Genomic DNA, 22,276 nt, shown 5'->3' with positions numbered 1-22,276 from the left:
TATGTGTTAAATGAGGAAGTTATGTCCCCTAAAAAGCTGTTGCGCCTCGGGGGCTTCTTCATGGTTCTTTTCCTGGGAGCAAGTTATTTACTACTCTTAACTCAAACTGAGTAAACCCATATAAAAAAGGAGTAAAGGAGTAAAAAAGTAACAGAGTTTATTCCAGATCAGGTCGTTACAGGACAGAGAAATTGCTTGGAGCTTGTACAGCTGTGGGCTCAAAAATCACGTCCGCGAGCGTCCGGCAAAGATTGAGCCCCGAACAAGGCCATCTTCTCCTTCTTATAGCTCATGAGTCCATGTGTTGCATCATGTTGATGCTTAGCTGTCCGTATCAGAAACTGAAACGCCATCAATGCCCAAGGATTACAGATAGCTCCATGAAACGGACCCCAGCTTAGTGACTGACTGGCAGGCAGGTGTGCTGCTGCACTCTGCAGCTCTTCCTCCTGAAATCTTTTACTCTGTCTGACCTGTAGGTCAGCTCCCGTTTCTCCCTCACTTTGACTCCCTGCCTCAAACCCTTGATGTGTCTGTATAGCATAAAGTTACTGTTATGGTTCTCCCCATTTGTGACTGAGTTTTTTTTTTTTTTTTATCTGTTTTGTTCTTTGGTTTTACTCAAGTTAAGTCTTTAGTTACTCTCTACTGCCCCCTTGTGCTTGTTTCCTTTCCCCTTGGCTTCTTTCTAGTTAGTTCCACTCAAACCTGCTCCTTATTCAGCTCATCAGTCCATCCTTTGTTCTCTTCTCCTTAAATACACCACCTCTGCAGTCACTCAGTGCTGGTTCCTTGTTCTTGGTTGTTATTTCCTCATCTCTGGCTCCCCACTTAAGTTTTTCCTTGAAAGTTTTTGGTTCTTTATATGTCTTATTTTTGCATGTTGGATGTCTGCCTCAGTTGCCCAATTAAATCAATCAGAACTCATCTCTGCATTTGGGTCCTCAAGCAACCTCACCACCCATTGTTGACAGTAACATTATGGTTACATACATGATAAGGATTTGACTTATAGAAGATTTAAAAAGAGCATCTACTGAGTGTTTTTCTTATACATAAACATGTTTAACTAATTTGCAGATGAGTTTAGGCTGTCAAATCTTTTATTATAACAACCTAATCTAACCTTAAAATGACAATTTATTCTAATTTTATTTATTTATTCTGTTTATGCAAAATGTCTTCTCCTAAACATAGAGTATAGCGTCTGTCTGCATCTCAAAGGTGCAGCTACTTAGAATGAAAGTGGAACATTTTACAAACTGATGGGAACTTTTAGGTTAGTGTAGAGGAGCTTTTCCCCCCATGAATGTAATGTTGTAGTGCAGCTGATAAGCTCATATCAAACAGGATGAAGGAGAGCACATTCAGTTAGTCACAGTAAAAGCTCAGGAGAGAAACAGGACTTAACACTGCAAAGCTCTACCATCTAAAAAGGAAGCTGTTGAAAAGAACCAGACCAGATTCAGTTACATATGAGAGGCAAAAATACAGTAAACGGAGCATAGGGGATATTTGAAAAAGAGGAAAACGTTGCGTTTGAATTCCAATGAAAGCCGCCAACACTCTGCGGTCATAGTGATGTGGTGAAACAGCTCAAGATACTTTGAACTTTAGTCACATGGAGAACTTAGCTGAGAGAGACGCAAATACCAAATAAAGGAACAGAAACAACAACAAAAAAGGCAAGTCAAGAGCAAAACGAGGAACTGCAAACCTCATGCTCTCTTGCTGATTTTGCATCTTCCTACAAGCAGAAGTTGTAAGTCCTGCCATTATATAACAAATTCCACTAAGGAAGAGAAACACGTAAACAACCTTATCTATATAACCTGCTTACAACCTAATCTCTGCTCACATGAGGCTGTTGCGGTAGAGCTGAAGATATATTTTCATAGTCATAAGAATTTTTGTCATTTCCACTTTCTTGGAAATTATTGCAACATTTAGTGGCAATAACTTGATGATTTATGGTCAGTTTCTTCACATCTCTTTAAAAAAAAACTTTGACAGGGCATTTTTTATTTTAGCCATTCAGTTAGAAAAGAAACCCAATGGTTAGTTTGACTCTGCAACACAAACTATTGCTGGCCTAAAAGCGGCAAAGTTATAAGCTGCAACCTTTTTAATAAATGAGCAGCATTAATTTATAATGCTGCTCATTTATTTTATTTTTAAGGTTACAAAAATATACTTATCTCAAATCTACCAAGTATACTGATGCAAGCAGAAGTTTACTAAAAATATACCTTAAAAAACTTCCAGTGAACGGAACTCTAATATCAACTTGTTTACACTCATGAACGGTTTGGATTAGAACAGACTATAGAATGGGATTACTCCAAAGTCGGAAATATTTTAGAATGGGAAGGAACTTTGCACATCAGTGTGAAATCATTCGCTGAGTTTTAGCAACTCATGTGGCCAACACCACAAGTATACACTGCAAAAACGATCTCAAAATGAGTAAAAATTTCTTAAATTAAGTGTATTTACCCTTAATTTGAGCAGGTAAATAAGATGATTTGCCAATGGAATTAGTATTTTTACACTTAAAATAAGCTATCTAGATATTATGCACTTTAAATAAGATAATGCAAATGTTTTTTTTCTTGTTTAAAGTGTGAATTGTCTTGTTCCATTGGCACTTCAATCCTTAATTCAAGAAAAAATGCACTCATTTTAAGAAAAAATCTTCTCAAAGTTCTCAGATAAGGGAGGATTTTCACTCTAATTCCAAAATACGTTGTTGATCCCAAAGGTAAATTAAAAAAGGTTTTGAGATGAACTATTGTGACCAGAAGGTTGCTTGGAGAATTTAACATCAAAGCTCCACCCAGTTTAAAGGTCCCAGGATCTTCTGGGTTACTCGACTGGTCAAACTGCAAAAGAAAGTTTTTATTTTCAATAGAAAAAGATTATGTCATCATAGCAGCACCACTGGAAAAAGGATCTAAAAATAAGTAGAAATGTCTTAAATTAAGTGTATTTAAGCTTAATTTGAGTAGATAAATGAGCTAGTTTGCCAATGGAATGAGTATTTTTGCTCTTAAAATAAGAAAATTTGATAAAATGCACCTGAAATAAGACAATGCAATTATGTTTTGTTATCGTAAGTGTAAATTGTCTTGTTCCATTGGCAAAATCTCTCTTTTACCTACTAAATCCAAGAACAAATACACTTATTTTAAGAAAAAAACAGTTATCTAGATTTCTATTTTTTTTCCAGTGAGTGGATTATTATGTAGACTAAAACATTAATTTCACTTTACATTAGAGTGTACTTTTACAGACTCATTGACATTACGGTTTTGAAACCGTGTCAAGAAAGCTTGGATTTTTATGAATATCTGAAATTTCAGGATTGAGGTTGACTTTAAGGAGATGACGTGGTCTGCGCATGAGCTCTTTGTTATCTGAGAACGGAGCAAGAACTAAACCGCTCCGAATCCTACTAATGAACTAGTACCAGTTTAGCAGGGTTTGGTTGTGTCTGACAGTCCCGTTCAGTTGTGCGTGCCATTTACACTCAACAGTTATCTCGGTTACTGTACTCTGTTAGGTTTATTCTTTATACATCATGTGCATTGTTACTTTGCTAGCCAGATTAGAGAGTAGAAGGCCTTCCTTCACATTGTGGATGTCACGGTGTATATGGAGGTCATCTAATCAGGACAGCCTTCGTGTCTTTAAGAGTACACAGGATATGGGCACATCTTGGAGCCGGTCTGATAGAGGAGAGCTATCTGTAACCCTGAGGCATAGAGGCAAGCTGCATATGGGTCAGGTCATTGATGGCGTGTCAGTTTCTGATACGGACAGCAAAGCATCCACCTGGTGCAACACATAGACTCATGAGCTATAAGAAGCAGGAGATGACCTTGTTTGAGGCTCAAGTTTTGCCGGACGCTCGCGGACGTGATTTTTGAGCCCACAGCTGTGCAAGCTCCAAGCATTTTCTCTGTCCTGTAACGACCTGATCTGGAATAAACTCTGTTACTTTTTACTCCTGTTTTATAGTCCTTTTTTATATGGTTTTACCCAGTTTGAGTTAAGAGTAGTAAATAACTTGCTCCCAGGAAAAGAACCATGAGGAAGCCCCTGAGGCGCAACGGCTTTTTTAGGGGACATTACTTCCTCATTTAACAACTCGCACTGATCTCTGTACAGTTTCAAAAGGGTAGTGTAAATGGAGCTTATGAGTAAGTTAAGGTGTACCAGAAAGCTTACGGTAGGTGTACTTCAAAGCGGGTTTAAACTGGACCAATTTAGTCCCAAGAAGTACATACTCTTTAGTGAACTCTAACATGCTTGCATTAATGAATTTGAGGTATATACTTTTGCACAATAGAAAATATGAACCTGAAGTACACATGGTTTTGGTAAAGGTTTGATTTATTCATGCATTTCTGAGTGATCCTCCTGAGTTCGGCTCTCTAACCAGCACCTCCTTCCTTTCCTGTGTCAATGAGTCATTATTACAGCAAACGAATGGTCCTCGATCTTTTATGACTTGCGTACCCCATTTGCTGATTGTTCAAAAGTGAAACGTACAAAACTTCTTATAAAATAAAAACTACTTTATTTATTCTATAGTGAACTGAGTTAACTTACTGTTCAGACAGATGACTACACATATTACAACACTTTTTATGTGATTGATTTATCCCAAAGTGACGAATCAATCTTTATTTTAAGTCCCTTTGAAAATGAGAACATCATCGTTGTTATTGTTCACATTGCGACCGGTCTAACTAGGGAGTCCCAATATGGCGGCAGGTGGCTTGACTTCCACCCCGTACTACCAACGGGCAATCAGCAATCCGGTGAATAGTGAGATCAGTGGTGTATAAGGTCAGATAAAATTATTTCAATAAGGATCTTCCCTTTTGCAATTGTTTTTTTTCCCCATACACTAACTTGTGATTTTCTGTCAGAATGAAACTAATGTATAAGTTGGATCCATTCCTACTAGTTAAAGGTAGCCAAAGAGATAAGAGTCATGTTTGGTTTTGAAATTGAACCCAATTTCAAAGTTATATATCTAGGCAATTTACCAACTGAACTCAACTCCCAAGATAAGAACCTTCTGAAAATACTGCTGGTAGCAGGAAAGAAATCAATAACAAGAAAGTGGCTTAGTGGCAGCCCATCGACTTTGTGTGACCGGTCAGACACGGAAGAAATATGTGAAATGGAAATGCTTACATTCTCCTTAAGACTCCAGGAAAACAAATTCCATAAATATTGGTTGAAATGGCTAAGTTATAGGAATTCTAAAGTAAGTTGAGGATCATTAACTTAACATTCGGGGTGATAATAGAGGTCTGGTGCTGTACTGTCTGGCAGGACATGGTAATCCTGCACAGGAACTCTAACCTGTTTAACTCTCTACATACTCTGTAACCTACACACCTAAAAACAGTTCATAATGAAATTTTCTTCCGTGTTGTATTTTCGTACCCCTCCCTTGGTGACCTCTCTATTTTGATTGCTTTTCACTGTGTTTGTTGCAATTTTGTTTATTTATTTTTATATATATATATATATATATATATATATATATATATATATATATATACACACACACACACGTTAACACCTTTTATTATGGTTATATTGCCTCTTTTTTTGTGTTGGTGTTTTATTCTGGAAAATCTTATCAAAAATAAAGTACAAAAAACCCCCAAAAAATAATGTCTAAGTCGTGAAAACGTTTTTAATCCTTCAGCGGTTGACTTCATTCAACCTTTAAAAGTGATGTAATATGATGTCATGAAATGGGTGGCGCTAAGACGGAGCAAGGAGGGCTTTGTTTTGAATGTCTAGCTGCTCATTTGTGCCTCCACACTTTCCTGACAGAAGTAGTGGCCCCCTGCTGGAAGTCAGTAAAGCACAGTGCATCCGAAGGGTTCAACAGTCAATGTTTAATTATTTCACCTTATTGCATCCTCATGATCACATTTATACAGAGGTCAAATGGTCAGCAGACCCAGTTATGGTTCAGGTTCTGAGCTCAGAGAGCCGAGCTTTAGCTCAGAGTTTGATCAACAGCTTTTCCCACAGATTTTAGTCACACATATAGAAAGCTGAACCAGATTCCCTTCATTACACTATGAATATATACAATAAACACTGATAGAGTTCATTTGAACCATTCAAGTTCTTTTTCTTTTCATAAAAAAACTGCAAATAGTTTTTAAGTTAATTTTTATCATTATTAGTTGTGTTTTTTGGTATAATAAAGAGTTAAAATAGAATTCCACACATGAGAAAAAAAAAAAAAAACTGAACAGAAACCCCTTTACATCCTTTAGGTTGATTTACATTTAGTGCAATTGTTGTGTTCCCCTTTTCAATCCTCGTTTCAACCTGGCCATAGTGTTTGGAGCCTTAATCAAGAAAAGCTCCGGGTTCCTTTTTTTATCTACCGAGTCTTCTGTGTCTTATAATCAGCAGAAAGAATGGACCCGTATGAATGAAAACATTTAGAAAACAACAAGAAAAAGGTGCAAATAGGCTCCAGGTTAAACCTGGTGCAGAAAAATAAGGAATAAATTGCTTTGTTTCTTGAAGAAGATTCATGGGGATTCCCATATCTTCTACTTTTCCAGTTTTCTAAGCTAATCTCTGTTGTTCCTCCAAGATCAGAGCTGCAGTTTCCTACTGGTCCCATCACGGTGGTGGCTTCTCAGGCTTCTTAGTTTACTGTAGTGGAACCATCAGAGACAGCCTGCAGGCCACCTGCGAAAGAAAAACAGAAAAAACAGTGAAGCCGTCTGTGGCCTACATGCTGACGCCACATCGTTTCGATCGCATCACTCACGTGTCCTGATCTTGATTGGCCAGATGAGGAGGGAGCAGAGCGCTAAGGCTGCGACGACGGCCACGCCCCCCGTCACTGCGACCATGACGTAGTGGTAAAACCAGACGCAGGCCGGACAGCACACCGCCGTACTGATGGGACACAGACGGAGCAGGTTGAGCCATGGACAGCTGAAGAATTCGTCTTTTTTTTTTTTTTCCATTTTAAAACGAGGCTTTCAGCGTGTTTCAGTGATAAAAACAGTAATGAAGAGTAAAAATAAATCAACAGCTCAACAGTGTCTGACATCATCAGCGAATATTAATCATCACTAATAATAACCTGAGTGAATACAAAGAGCCGATATCAAAATGATTATTTGACTTGTTAGTGAAGATTCTCAGCCATCCAGGTCATAGTCATTCCAAAAAAGTTAGAAACAATCCACTGGACTTTGTTTCCAAGTTTGAAGACGTTTCAGCTTTTTTAATCCAAAGTGTCAGAAATAGCGTTGTTATAAAGTAGCTCAACAAAGCCTTGTTTTTGTTTAGAAAACATGCAAATTTGAACAGGCGAACGGGTCCACCTCTTATTTAGCCAGGCTAACAATCCCCTTTAATGACCCCCCCTTTCAGATACTTAGACAGGTATGGGGCATAGCATGCTAACAAAAGAAGCCAAATGACTCCATTCCAAAGGGGTTGACCCGTTCGTAAAGCGAAACGTCTTCAAACTTAGAAACAAAGTCGATTGTTTTTTTTTACTTTTTTGGAAACAGACGCAATGGAATGACGTCATACACACTCCGCTTTGTTTTAAAAAGATATAAATATAAAAAATATAACCACAGATCTCTGGGGGACAGTGATTGGCCTGCATGTTATGAATGCTGGCGTACCATAAATGATAAATTATGAACAGTTTAGTTTGTGCCTTCAAGTCGTTGCCCATAGGAAGAGGTTACTTGGATATAACCTAACGGAATATCTTCAGAACGGCTCCAAATGACACAAAACTCATATGGGGGAGTAGAACATGATGTGATAACGTAAAATCAAGGGGTCAATGTAAAAAAAAAAAAAAAAAAACGGCGTTTCCCTTTAAGTATTTAGATAAATGTATTGTATAATCTGTGACACATTAGGCATTTCTGCATTATGTATAAGATTAAATATATTAGACCTTACCTGTTTTAGGTTTTTCAAGGACAAAAATGTCAAAATGATGACGTAGAGATCTCACATCCTTTTCAGATACGCTTCTTTTTAAAGGGTTCATTTATTACTAAAGTAATGAGTAGTCGGAGCTTTAGAGTCAACAAATGGTCCTCATTACGTAAAGAAGGGTGAAAATGTGTGTGAGGGGCTTACTGGCATGGATGCAGAGATTGAATCATCATGACCGCGACTCCGTTGGCCAACTTATCAGTGAAGCTCATGGCTCCGTACACAAACGCTCCGCTTTGCTGCAAAGCAAAAGGACCAATCAGAATTGAGGTCTGAAACCGATTAAAAACGAGAGCCATGCTTCCTCTGAGCACAGAGACCAGAGGAGGAACATGGAGCTTCAGAAGAGACGTCTCACCGTCTGATCTGCGATCAGCTCGGCGGTCATGGCGAGCGATATGACCAAGATGGTGGCCGACCCGGCTCCCAACAGCACGGCCGCCCCGTAGATCTGCTCGCCCATCTTGTTGTCTAGCAGCACCCAGTAGGAGAACGCCATGATCAGCAGGAGGCCCACAAAGTAAGTCAGCTGCACACAAAAAAACAAACAGGAGAAGTTCTGCATGTTTCTAACTTCCTGATACTTTGAAATCTGATGAAGCAAATAAAAACAAAGCTAAACAAGTTCATCTACTCTGCTCAAGCCTCCAAATACCAGAAAGCTGAAACAGAAATCATGACGCCAGCTTGGTTTGAGCAGCCATTACCACCAACAGAGAACAAAAATAACACAAGAAATCGACGTTAAAGCTCCACTTACGCTCTTCCCGATGCGTTTGCTGACGGGCTTCATGATGAACGAGGACAGGAAGCCGCTCACATACATCACTAATGGGATGGTGGCAATAAAGTTCTGTGGAGGGAAAACGGTTGACGATGAGAGCGACAATCACACGGACGAGCGACATAATAAAAACGGCGCTTCACCTTAGGGAGCCCCAGAGTGTTGATGAGATACATGGAGATGTAGGTCTGAGAGAGATTGACGATGAGCCTGGTGGACATGTAGAGTAAGGCCACCTGCAGACACAGTGAGACCCGCGGATCAGAAACATTCACTCTGCTGCTGCTTTGGGTCTGCTAGGAGGCATACCTGATAGAAAGAGGGCTGCCGGAGCCAACATTTCCACTGCAGGAGGGCCGAGGAGACGCTGGAGGAACTCAGCAATGGCCTTCGCTCCCCCTCTGCCTCCTCTTCCTCCTCTGTCTTCTTCCTCCCCTCTTCTCCTCCAGATTCCGTACCGGAGCCCCGCCCCTCTGTGGTTCCCAGGTGGAAGAAAAGGGCGAAGAGAGCGCCGATCCCCAACACGATCAAGGAAAGGTTCTGTGTTCAGAACGGAGCAAATCAGCACACAGGAAAAAAACTAACAAACCTGTTTTTAAGGCGCTGCTCCGCATCACTTAAAAAGAACCAATATGTAAAATAATAAAACTCTTTTTGAAAAATTAAGTTAAGGATTCAGGGGTTGACGTTAAGGATTTTTACCACTTGCTCAAAGGGCAAGTGACTTTTACGTTTCATTTGCCCAGAAACAATTTTTACTTGCCCAGTATAATGTTTGATAAATATAGTTCCTAATATTCATTTTTGTATATATATCAATGAAACATGTTTGTTTTTTTAAATGTTTTTTGTAATTCAGTAAGTTTCCAGGTTCCTGGTGTGTATCTGCATGCTTCAGATAATGAACTCCAGCCTACATTACCGTGTTAACATGCTTTTCAATCCTTCCTGCACATTCTTTTCAAACTAAACTTTGCTTTAAACTGTTGTGTGCTTGGAAAAATATAAATTGTAATGTTAAAACATCTAAAAAAAACTTGACAGGTTAAAAACTTACACTACTACTACTCACCAATTTAACATGTTTAGCTCTATAACATTTAAATGCACCACTGCAATGTCTAAGAGAAAAAACTTTAATGAACATTTTTTAATATATGACCTGCATCGCTGTACAGAAGACTGCCATATGATAGAAATATTTACACTGTGCGCATAAAATTATTATTATTATTTTCCTAATCCCTGACTGATCATTTTTAATCTAGCGTGTTTTATAGTATAGATTAAATTCATCATCCAGCTGCTGCTCTGCAGAATTCTCTCCCCAAGAGCTGAATCACACCATCTAGCGGAAAATCACGCGGCTTTTTCAAATCACGCGAGAATGTGTACAGAACAAGAAAGATGGCGCCGGCAACGATTGTGGGCCGTTTTCGGCGAATGTCGGTGATTTTAAAGTAATTTTGAGTGATAAACATTTTTTTTTTTTGCGATCATTGCACTTGCCCGGCGGGCAAATGCCATGAAATTTGTACTCTCCCGACAATAAAAACTACTTGCCCCGGGCGATTGTTAACATCAAGCCCTGGGATTGTTCCTTGGCATGAGGTGCTAACCTTGCACTGCAAGCCGCATTGTCACGATATCTGAGTTTTCAGTCTGACAACAAATCCATCTTGAAAGACTCCCGCTAAAAAGTCTGTCTCGTAACAACCAGCGAGTCGGACCAATGACATGTTAGCGGTGTTTTTTTGGGGCAGGACTTGTAGGAATGATGACAGTCAGAAGGGCCTTCATGGGGCGTTACAAACATGGCTATACCTGTCGATACCGCAATTGACTCCGTTTTAGTTAAAATAGCGATAAATTCTCTTTTAAAGGAGTAAAGAGAAGCACTTTGTGCATTTGTAGATGGGAAAGATGTCTGTGCTTTTCTTCCAACAGAATTTGGAAAAAGTTTCATTTATTAGCTTAAAGGAATAGTACACCCAAAACATGATTAGCCTTCATTTTCTACTCACCCCCATGCTGAACAACACTCTGGAGTACTTTTTTGATATCTCAAATGCATCTGGAGATCTGGGAGGCTTCTTGCTGTCTGCTGACATTCAAATAATGGAGGTCTATGGTGACCGAGGCAGAAAGGCCCAATAAAAGTCCACAAAAAACGTGTCAATATTCCTCCATACTGCTCGTCCAATGTATTCCAAGTGTCCTGAGTGGGTAGCGTCCAGAATTTACTCGAACCGAAGTCATTTAGAATGTTTTTAGAGCATAAACAGTAGTGTAAAGGATTTCCTAAAAGCGCGCACATGCGCGTTCACGACGCTACGGAAACCGCGGCAGACCAAACCAGATGAAAGTGCGCAGTCACGATTCGCTGCCAAGATTTTCTGAAAGCGTGTTTTGTAAGTTTGGTACGTCACTCAATCAACTCGAAGTATTGTACTGAAACGTCCCTCCTTTTTATGGACAGACTGAACGGTAGCCATTTTTTCCCCAGCGTTTTACGGTCGTCACACTGTCACAAGTACAGAACAAGAAAACAAACTCTCTGCATTTAACCCTTCAACTTGGGGAGAAGTGGGTTGCCATCGTGCGGCGCGCTGGGAGCAGTGTGGGGTTAAGGGTGTTTTGCTCAGGGAGCCAGAGTGGCAGTCCGTGGGAGTGGGGCTCCAACTCAGAAGCTCTTCCAAGCGCATCACCCTAACCACTAAGCCGCCACTCCCCAAAGCCGGAATTAGTGTGAGGGGTCCTTGTCTAAAGACCTATGCTGGCAGTTCTTTCCCCTCAGCTGGGTTACGAACCCAGGCTTCCTGTTTGCAGGAAGGGTAACTTTACACTTTTGTTTAAAAATGTCCATAAAATAGGTTTTCAGGTGTTCAGTTGATCCTGCTAAGAAACCAACAACGTTCCCTTTTCCTGTGTTTTTGTCTTCAGTAAAATACCTGCAGACTTTTTGAGTCTGAAGCTGTCAATAGTCACTGCTGCCCCCCTCTGGTTTAGTGGGGAACTGCTTGTTCCACCAAATATCTCCATATCAAAACGTTAGAGAATCTTTTTTTTAAGGTTTAAAGGGCAATAGTGGCTCGCTTTCTTTTTTTTTTATAGTGGGCTGACATGAAACCTCCTTAAAGGAAGTTAAAATGGAGGCTACCACATTTCCATCTGAACAGGCAATTCAGTCGTTTGCTAATGCTAACTAAAGATTAGCATTAGCAAACCTGGATGAAAGCAGAACAGAACCAGAGCAAGTGAGCGCGAGTGCGACACCTACTGGCCAGGAGGAGTCAAACTTGCAGCTACCGCCTTGAAATATTTGAAAAAGCAGCGTTCTCCATGTTCTCACCCTGAAGATGTTAATGTCCGCTGGTCCCAGAGAGTCTTCATTCTTTCCGGCCTGAACGTGGAACAGCAGGTAAGCGAGGGCAAACACCGTGATGTTGGCTATGACTGTGAATGCATACCTGCACAAACAGAAGGGAGAGAGCGTAGATCATGGACCAGTCCGCCACGCTGCCGCATGCTCTGTCTCTTACCAGTGTTACCTGTAAGCAGTGAGCTCTACTTTAGCGTGCTCACAGCGGACCAGCTCCGGGATGAGAGAGAGGTGAGAGATCTGCGTGGCAGCCCAGCCGAACTGGAAGATGATGATGAACGGCGAAAAGTAGATTAAACTGGCCCACTGAGGAGTGAGTTGGTCGCAGCCCAGGCATTGGTTGAAGATGAAGGCAAAAGACACCAACACGCTCACCGTTCCTGGATTACACATATTAGACATGCGTTAATAACAGGAAGGAGACTTCTAGAAAATAGCCGTGTTGAAACTTTCGTTGACTTTTTTTTTTATTATCACACGTGGCTTTTATTTAAAAGCCAGCTGACAGGAAATAGCCTCTGCTAACTAGCCATGTTCCTCTCTGCCTCGTCTCTGAATGCCGAGCTCGGAGCAGTGGCGGTCCACATCGTATAGCGTTTCTTTGTGCTGTGCATTCAGTTTGAATTAAATTAATTTTATTTCTTTAGCACCAGTTTATAACATCATCTGAAGGCTCTTTACTGAGACAATTAGGGAGGAACGATATAATCGGCCCACTATCGGTATCGGCCTGTATCGGCCTTAAAACTGAATATCGGACATCGGCCACCCCACCGATATTTAACCCGATATTTGATCAGCTTCTGAGTTTCTAAAGTCTAAAAAAAAAATTATAATAATAATACTTCTTCCTCAAAAACTTCTTTTTTACAGACTTAAAAACTTCTAAAGACGAGGGAAAAAATATTGATACATTAAAATATCACAATATCGTCATATGCTGATATATTGCCATTTAAAAACACCATATCAATCTCTTTTACTAATGAAATATTGCTATATGTCATCGTTATGCTACGAAATTTTGCCATATTTTTATATATTGATATATTGACGCGGTATCGATCTATTTCACTAACAAAATCTCACAAGAATTTGCAAAATATCACGAGTTTGTAACAGAACGATGAAATTTCACGAGATTTTGAAAGTAAAATAGATCGATACTGCGTTTTTAAAAATCAATTTGATATCAGCATATGAAAATATATTTGAGTATATTATTTTTCAAAGTGTCAGAAATGGATAACAAAACTGCTATTTTCAATGACTACTTATTTTTGTCCAGCTTTAACATCGGTATCGATATCGGTTATCGGCTACATGAGATTTAAAATATCGTCATATCGGATATCGGACAAAATCCCAATATCCTGCATCCCTAGAAACAATTCAGTCAGATCATACAGGCTGATTGGTTTAACGTTTTTCAAAATGAGACGCCTGTTAATGTTTTTCCTGACATCATCTTTATTCGTTATTAAAACCTCAAACACTATTTCTCATCTTAGCTTCAGACAATTATGTTGTACATTATCTCAGGAGTAAATGGAAGAAGGTCTGGGCCCTAATTGAGTTCCATATTTTCAGTATGAACACATTTTGCATCTTGATATTTGAAAAATATATCTAATAATGCATTTCTGTTTTTTTTAAATACTTTTAAAATTACAAATTAAGTTATTCAATGTAATTCAAAGAAATACAATTAAGAATTACATTTAATTTAATGAATTCACCTGATATTTACTGAACAGAAAGAGAAGCAGTGTCTCATTCAATTACACAACTATACATGGATATCATTGTTTCCAGTTTTAATTGCTTTCAGCAAAAATAAAAATGAAAGGATCAAAGCTTGGCGTCGAACTAAAACTCTGAGTTAAAAAAAAGAAAACATCTTAACACTGAGTAAACTACAGAGGGCTCCTATTTGTTCTTTATACTGGTTCCCAATAAGATGTGAATGTGGATCCCTCCAGTGTTTTACTGGGCACCAAAGGAACATCCTCAAATTTCTAATCGATTTTATTTTTTTATTTCTCCTTTTAGCCATCTGCCCAGTAAATTAAAAAGCCTCTGACAGCTGAAGCTGAACGGATGTCATTAAAGGACCTTGTAAAGCAGAGTCAGCTGAGCTGGCAAAGCAGGAGAAAGTCAAGAAACTATAAAAGCTGTAGTTTTCAATACTTAAAACAAGAATCACAACTCTGGTGCAAATTAACAGACCTTAAGGCTTCCTAGAGAAAGGTAAATCATTTCTAAACCTTGTGGCAAAGTGACGTAGGAGGCAGTATCAGACTTACCCACTAAATGCCAGGTCTTCCTTTTGCCATAGTTAGCACAACCAGAGGTCTGGTCTGACTCATAGCCAACCAGGGGAGTACAGATGGCGTCAGCGATCTGACCAATTAGTAGTAGGACACCTGCAGCAGACAGGAACAACAAACAACATGCATTAATATCGACCTGTGGATTTAACGAGCCGGACATTGATCAGGTTGATTTTGTTTTGTATACACTGTGTATATAGTAAAACGACAATAAAAGTGGCTTAAGTCTAAGAAGATGTTTGGTTGTTAATTGACTCCATTTAGATAAAAGTGGTTGCACCGATTCCATTTTTCTTGCAGGTCACCATTATCACATCCCCCATTTATTATGGCTTCTGGGATGGAACGGTTTAAGAAAACCGTCCGAACCGTTCGGTTCGACTGTCTCGGTTCGATTTGCGTGTGTTGCGTTCGGTTCATGCGCTGCTCCTTTTTCTCATAGGCGAAGCGTTTACACTCCAGAGCAGAAGGTGGCGGTACTGCAACCAAAGCCAACCACCAGTAGTAAACAAGAAGAAGAAGCGAAGCAGCGTAGCCGGGTGTAGCAGAAAAAAATCAGTTGTTGTGGAGAATTGTGTGGGTATGGCGAGCGGGAAAGAACAGGAGTTGGAAGACGCGCCAGCAGCACTTTATAGGTCTGCTGTATGGGACCACTTTGCATTTAGAGTGACCTACGATGACGGCGGAAAGAAAGTTGTGGATAAAAGTGTGCAAGCATTTTGCAACACGTTTTGTTTATGCTAACAGCAAAACGACCAACATGTCAGGCTAACAATCAACATATACCCAACGGAACCGAAAACCGTGACCACGAAACCTTGAACCGAACTGAAACGTAGATTTTGTGAACTGTTCCACCCCTAATGGCTACGTTCACACTGCAGGCCTTGATACTCAATTTTTTTGCAAAATCTGCTTTTTTTTTTGCGTTGCCGTTTATAATTCTAAATATTATCGACTTGTATGTGATCTCCTGTGTGAACTGCAGTCATACAACGCAAGTGTGCCGCATGCACAGTAGAGGACGCAATGACGTCACAGGCCAGAATCTTGAGCACTGTGCATGTGCAAACAAGAGAAGTCTTCTTCTTCTTCTCCTTCCAGATAGACAAGTCCAAACAGCGCCATCTCTCAGCGGCTTTTAGACGTGCAGTGTGAGCACATCGCACGTCGGGTCGCACAATGTGAAAACATGCATCGTGAGCTGTGAACTTTTAAACCCTGCGGTTTCATTGTACAGTTTGAGCTGTAGCTACGTGCAATGACTGAAAAACGATTGAAAATATTTCACAGTGTATGCCTGGCTTAAAAGGCCTGACTTCTTTAGACCCAAGGTTATTTAAAAAAAAATGCTTCCCTTTGTGAGAAACTGTCTATATTGACTTTGAGAATCTCTCCCCGTGTTTCTAAGTATTAAGTGAAAACTTGTGTGACCAGAACAGACCGTATCTGTTCTCAATTGCAAATGTAAAAGGAAATGCTGCCTTGAAAGAGGAACACTGTATTAAACTTTTACTTTTTTTTCCAGTTAACACTGGACAACTTTCTTTTTTTTTTTTTTTTTTGTAACTGAAACTAGCTACATTTACATGTGCATAATTCCTCGATACGATCTAAACCTTGGTTGATCGGAAATCCAAAATCCCTGTTTGCATGGACAGTAAATACAACGATCCAATCATGGTGTTTGTATAAATATACCAAGCATCCGATCAGATCAAATAATTTGAGCAGAACTGTCTAATTTTCCAGCAAAGCTTTAGTAGTAGAAGAAGAAGCTCTTCCTCAACTTTAGCTACGCACATTTATTTTTCCTTTAGTTCTTTATTCATTTCTGTTGATTTTGCATGTTTCAAATTATGAACCTTTGTTGCATCTTTTTATCCATACTTTTGTTTTTATTTTTTACTTTAAAAGGTTAATCTATTGTCTATTTTTATGATTTTTAAAGATAATTTTAGTTAAGGGCTCAGCTGTGCTTTATGCTAACGCTCCTTTGCTACAGGGTTAGAGGACAGGATGCCATTTTCATCCATACATTACATTCAGAGCCGCCTCCTGCACCGAGGACCAGGAGCCAGTGGATGAAGGTTACAGAGAAAAACGTAATGCTGGCGTTGCACACATATACAGTGGAGATGATTTTACTCTAAAAGATCCGAACAGACGTGAAACATGGACGTCGATCGGAATGGCAACTGAAAAAAAACACCTCCCTCTTTCAGGATGAAATTTCCATTGGAATCTTCACCTGCTGACAGAGATAATTTCACCTAAATAAATACATTGATCCACTACAATTCAAGCAATAAGCTAATTTCCCTGATAATGTTTGAGCTCGCCTGCCTGACTGTGTGTTTCCTGGAAGGCGACAACTTTTACAGCTTCTTTTTGTATCTCTGCTTCCATTTCCTTGAACCCCAGTCGGCCTCTAGCCTCGTGAGACCATCCTGATCTTGCGAGCTTTCAAGGTTTCACTCGCAGATCAGTCTGGAGACTCTCCGTTAAAGAAAATTTGGAGCCGTTCACCAAACGAACGTCCAATCAGCGTTGGCTTTGAGGCGGGTTGAGGTGTGACGCAACGAGAAGCGCGACAGTTCAGTCTAAAGAACATGGCGGCTTCAGCCGATGAAACTAGCGTTAGCGTGGCTATCGAGCAAGTTTCATCGGGATTACAGAGTATTTCTTCACTGAAAGAAGAGCAAAACACTGCTCTGGAGGCTTTTCTCAGAGGAAAAGATGTTTTTGCTCTTCTCCCGACTGGTTTCGGCAAGAGTAGCCTGGCTTGTGGTTGTGTTTTCCTCGTTGATCTGATTGGTTTATTTGGCCCGTCTATCACCGACATAAGCCAATCAGCTAACCAGTATTTTTGCCCCTTGCCAAAATTACTTCAGTGGAAGGTTTCCAGATGGATATGCGGAGCAAATCCATCTGGCGGAGTCAGGTTAGTCGGCCTCAGCAGATGGCCGCTCACACTGAGCCTGTTTCTGCTGGAGGTTTCTTCCTCTTAAAAGGGAGTTTTTCCTCTCCACTGTCGCTACATGCATGCTTAAATTTCTTTCCGATCGGACCCGAATCGACTCAATCTGACATGTTTACATGAAACGTTTTGATCTGATTCTGCTTTCAATACGATTATTTCCGTCCAGGTAAACGTAGCCATCTATAGTCAGTAGTTATAAGTAGAGATCGACTGACACGGGGTTTTTAAGGTCGATGGCGATAACGATTGTTTTGGCATCCTTGATAGGTGCTGCCGATGTTTGAACCCAAACTAACACAAACTATCTGGACAACTCAGCAACATCTGCAATAAGGCTAATCAGAAAAAAAAATACATCACTGTGTTACCTTTACACAAGCACCAAGGATTTGGATCAAGACCCAATATCTATGCAGTTTTAAATGATTTTAGTTAGATATAAGCAGATCTCAGTTCTAGAGCCTTCTTAGCTGTACAGACTCAATCTTCAGGCACATACTCTGTTTTTTTTTTATGAGTTTAAGGGTCACAGACAGTATGGAAAAAAAATCCCATTTGTAACATTAACTGAAAGAAAGTTAAAGCTGTTTTTTTTTTGTCGGTCAGATATCAAATTTGTTTATTGTGTGTTTTATCATGTTAGGGTGAAATTTATAAACAGAACAAATCCTCAAGAAGGGAACTACTTTTTTCTCTGCCTTTTATACTGTAATGCAATGAGAGGACCTTAGGTCAATTGATTCAGTCTCATTTCTCCATATTCCCACATGAACGACTCAAAAACACTGAGCAGCACCTTGACCTGATCTCCCTAAAAACAAACAAGCAGATTAGCAAAAATCAATAACAATACCAAACACAACTCGGATCATTGACCGACTTTGGCAAATAATGATCAAACGTCCCCAAATCCACAGAGTTTGTTGTTGATGAAGAGATGAATGAACACGGTTAAAGACTTGCAGGTGAATTAATGTCTCCCCATGTTATGGAGGGGGAATTGTTATGTGAGATAGCATGTAGTATACTAGAAATGTATTTAATCCAGTAATCTGTCATATTTTACATTAGAACGGGATTTACCAGAAAGTCTAGCCTCTCATCTTCACCCTCAGGGCTAAGCCCCTGATCTCCCAGAATCGTAGATCCTCCCCTGCTTACAACCCTCGGCCGTTTTCAAAGAGCCGCGGTGAGAAAAGGTGAGCTTCAATGACCGGCTGAAAGTGCGCATGCACAGAAAGATATAGCTAACGGGTCGAGCACATAAGACGGCCCTACGTAAACATATCACCAGAATGATTGAGAATTAGGAGGACCGTTTATTCAGATGATCCACTCCGAAAATGAAGATACCTTTAAGGTCACCTCCCAGAGGCAATGGTGGAAATAAAGATAGTATTTGAAAGTAATGTACTTGTATGCCATTTTTTATAATAAATAAAATCAGGTTGAGTAGAAAAAAAACACCTCTGGTGTCAAGTAACAAAGTACAAATACTTTGTTGCTGTACTTAAGTACACTTTTTAGGTACGGTATTTATACGGTACTTTACTCCATTTTTCTTCCTACTTCTGACTTCTACTCATTACATTTTCACACAAATATCTGTACTTTCTATTTCTTACATTTTTAAAACAAACGTTACTCGTTACTCTTAGCTTCGGTTTAATGTTTCTAAATATATATTTCCCGTCATGTCCTCCATCCAATGCAGATCATTGGCTCCACCCACATCTAGTGAAAACTAGTGTCATTGGATGAGTCATATAATGCAAACACTCACTGGTTAGCTAAAGGAAATCATCAGCAGCAAGCAGGTGTTCTTCAAACTGCTAACGTGAATTGTCAATGCCATGCTACAATGATGGATTCAGAAAAAGATGTTGAAATGTCTGAAAGGTCGGACACAGGCGAGAGCGTATCGGGAGACGGAGACCAACAAGACCTCCCTCATCCTTGGAACTATCTCCAAGAATTTTTAGAAATAGTCGTAAAATTGAGCTTCCAATTCATATAGTGGCATCTGACTGTTTTTCTTAAAGGTTACTTTATACTTTAAGTCAGTGGTCTACATTGTTTTCCAGGCCAAGGGACCCTTAAACTGATGGTCAGATTGAGCAGGGACCCCATAATTATATATATTGTATGAAATTGTGTTATATCAGACTGGTCCTATAGTCACTCTATTACAAAGTCATTTCGCCCTGGGATTATTAAAGCATTTCTGATTCTGATTCCTGGTTGATGGGACAGGTGTTGTGAATGAAACGGTGCCCAGCTTGAAAGAGCTCCTGTGTGTCGCTGAATGTGTGCATTGATGACTGAAAGACATCTTCTGCCTCCATTTATCTGTTTACTACAGTGTGTTGAATTCATGTTAATGTGGATTTAAAGACATTTCAACTAGTGGGAAAAAAATGCAGGGGGGAATATAAAAACAAAAATAAGTGTAATGAACTAAAACTTTTGCGACCTTCATGCAGTACCTCTGTGGACCCCCTAGGGGTTGCGCACCCTCTGTTGAAGACCTCCGCTTTTAGTAGTTTTTGGAGCACATATTTTTTCACTTTTACTTGAGTAAAGAGGTCAAGTTGATACTTCAACTTTTACCAGAGTGTTTTTAAACTGCAGTATCTATTCTTCTACTTAAGTAACAAATGTGTGAACTTTTGACACCCCTGTATATCACCCTGCCGTATTTATAATGATTAGACTCTATGTTTATTTTCCAATTTCCACAGTGGTGGTCCCCCAGGGGGCCCCACTTTGAAAGCCCCTGGTCATTAAATCAAATGTAATGCTCTTTAAAAGTTTGAAAACAGGTTCAATGGATGAAATAATCTATTCTAGGTTTTATTTTCAATCCAAACAGGTAAAAAGGCACAGAATAAATAGATATGAATGGATGTCAGGTTCAGCGGTGCTTCCAGGTGATCTGGTTTCATCAGAAAATGACAGCGGAGGAAAGTGTGACTCACCTGCATTCGTGTTGCGGAATCCCAGCACCGAGTGGTAGAAAACCAGCAGGTATGTGAACCACATAGAGGCGCACAGGTCGTTGAGGAAGTGTCCCACCGCATAGCTGAGCCTCCGGACTGCGGGCAGAGACCTCTCCGGGTCCGACATGCTGGCACGCGACCAACGAGCACGCGCTTCACCCAAACCGAGCGGCTTCAAATCATCCTGAAGATTCAGCTGCTACGAGCTTCGCTTCAAGAAACAGCCGCTGTTTCGGTTCCCTTTTTCTTTTTCAGCAGCTTTCTTCTCTAATAAACTCTAAACTGAAGGATTAATCCATCAGTTTATGATCTTCTGTCCTGTCAGCTGAAAGAGCCGCAAAGTCAGGATGAGCTTCCCAGGCAGGAATACAAACTGAAACTAAACACCAGCGGAAAAATTAGGGATTTCCAGGCCAGATGTAGAACTTACATGTAAATTACCTTAAGCAAAGTTAACCAGCGGAGCGTTTAAGGGGCACGAGGCGAAAGCAGAAAGGCTAATAAAGAAAACACCGCTTTTTATGTTAAATCCATGAAAAGCTGTTGACTTTCTGCTTCTCTAGACATTCCTCAGAGGTGCTCCTCACAGAGGAGAGCATGTGACATGTCCGCAGCTGCCTGCTTCCACTTCTGCTAGCGTTCATCTGGCTCTAGAGGATGTAAACAATGCGGATCGCCCGGTAACGATGACGTAGGGATTCCAGCTGACCAATCAGCAGCCGCGCCGCTCCTCTCAGCCATTCAGATCGCGGGAGGAACTTCCTTATCCAAGTCACTTCCGCCTTCATGTTAAATAAAGCAATCATGTGATCCGGCCACATATGTAACGTTTCTTTTTTTTTTTATGATTACTATTGTGCATTTTTAGCCGAATTTAACCTTAATTGACAGAAATTTCAAAATTTCCAATGTATGAACTGTCGTTGAACTTTCTGACAAATGAAATAAAAAAAAACATACATTTTGTTTAAGTTAAATTAGATCATTTATTTTGATCAATCTGTAAACAGGCATTTCTGTATATTTTATACGTTTCCTGTTCACTGCATGTGTCTGATTGTTTAAGTCAGGGTTTCAAGAAAAGAATATCACAAAGATGTTCCAGAGCATAAGCGTCGTTAGACCTATTTAAGGGTGGCTTCAGTCATCCTTTCTTTGGCATTAGACACCCTATAATTATTTTGCGATTTTGAAAAAAAAATTTATTTTTTCTGTATTTATTTTTTCCTCATATTTTCCCAAAACAAATGCAGTAAAGCACCGAATAAAAGCCATAAAGAAGACAAGTTAATCTGAACAATCATAGGCGTAACTTCCTTAAAGGAATAGTACACCCAAAACATGATTAGCCTTCATTTTCTACTCACCCCCATGCTGAACAACACTCTGGAGTACTTTTTTGATATCTCAAATGCATCTGGAGATCTGGGAGGCTTCTTGCTGTCTGCTGACATTCAAATAATGGAGGTCTATGGTGCCCGAGGCAGAAAGGTCCATAAAAGTCCACAAAAAACGTGTCAATATTCCTCCATACTGCTCGTCCAATGTATTCCAAGTGTCCTGAGTGGGTAGCATCCAGAATTTACTCGAAACGAAGTCATTTAGAATGTTTTTAGAGCATAAACAGTAGTGTATAGGATTTCCTGAAAGCGCGCACATGCGCGCTCACGACGCTACGGAAGCCGGCAGACCAAACCAGATGAAAGTGCGCATTCAGCGTCTGCTCTGCCAATAATGCAAGCGTAGAAGAAGAAATGTGCTGTT

At 40.0% G+C, this 22,276-nt stretch overlaps 1 protein-coding gene across 1 annotated transcript; it reads right to left on the bottom strand.

Moving 5' to 3' along the window:
• Window positions 1-5,903: 5,903 nt before the first annotated feature.
• On the bottom strand, window positions 5,904-21,177 carry LOC119782518 (major facilitator superfamily domain-containing protein 12-like). Its single transcript, XM_038283512.1, has 11 exons — window positions 20,492-21,177; window positions 14,504-14,623; window positions 12,367-12,577; window positions 12,168-12,285; window positions 9,125-9,355; window positions 8,959-9,051; window positions 8,792-8,884; window positions 8,390-8,560; window positions 8,176-8,270; window positions 6,827-6,957; window positions 5,904-6,744 (listed from the first exon to the last, which is right to left on the bottom strand). Exons 1-11 carry the CDS (start codon window positions 20,637-20,639, stop codon window positions 6,701-6,703), a joined length of 1,455 nt encoding a protein of 484 aa, XP_038139440.1. The 5' UTR covers window positions 20,640-21,177; the 3' UTR covers window positions 5,904-6,700.
• Between the last annotated feature and the right edge of the window lie 1,099 nt (window positions 21,178-22,276).

Source organism: Cyprinodon tularosa, unplaced genomic scaffold, assembly GCF_016077235.1.
Source record: "Cyprinodon tularosa strain WSP-4 unplaced genomic scaffold, ASM1607723v1 ctg195, whole genome shotgun sequence".
NCBI classification, from domain to species: Eukaryota; Metazoa; Chordata; class Actinopteri; order Cyprinodontiformes; family Cyprinodontidae; genus Cyprinodon; species Cyprinodon tularosa.
This window is presented reverse-complemented; position numbering and strand designations above follow the sequence as displayed.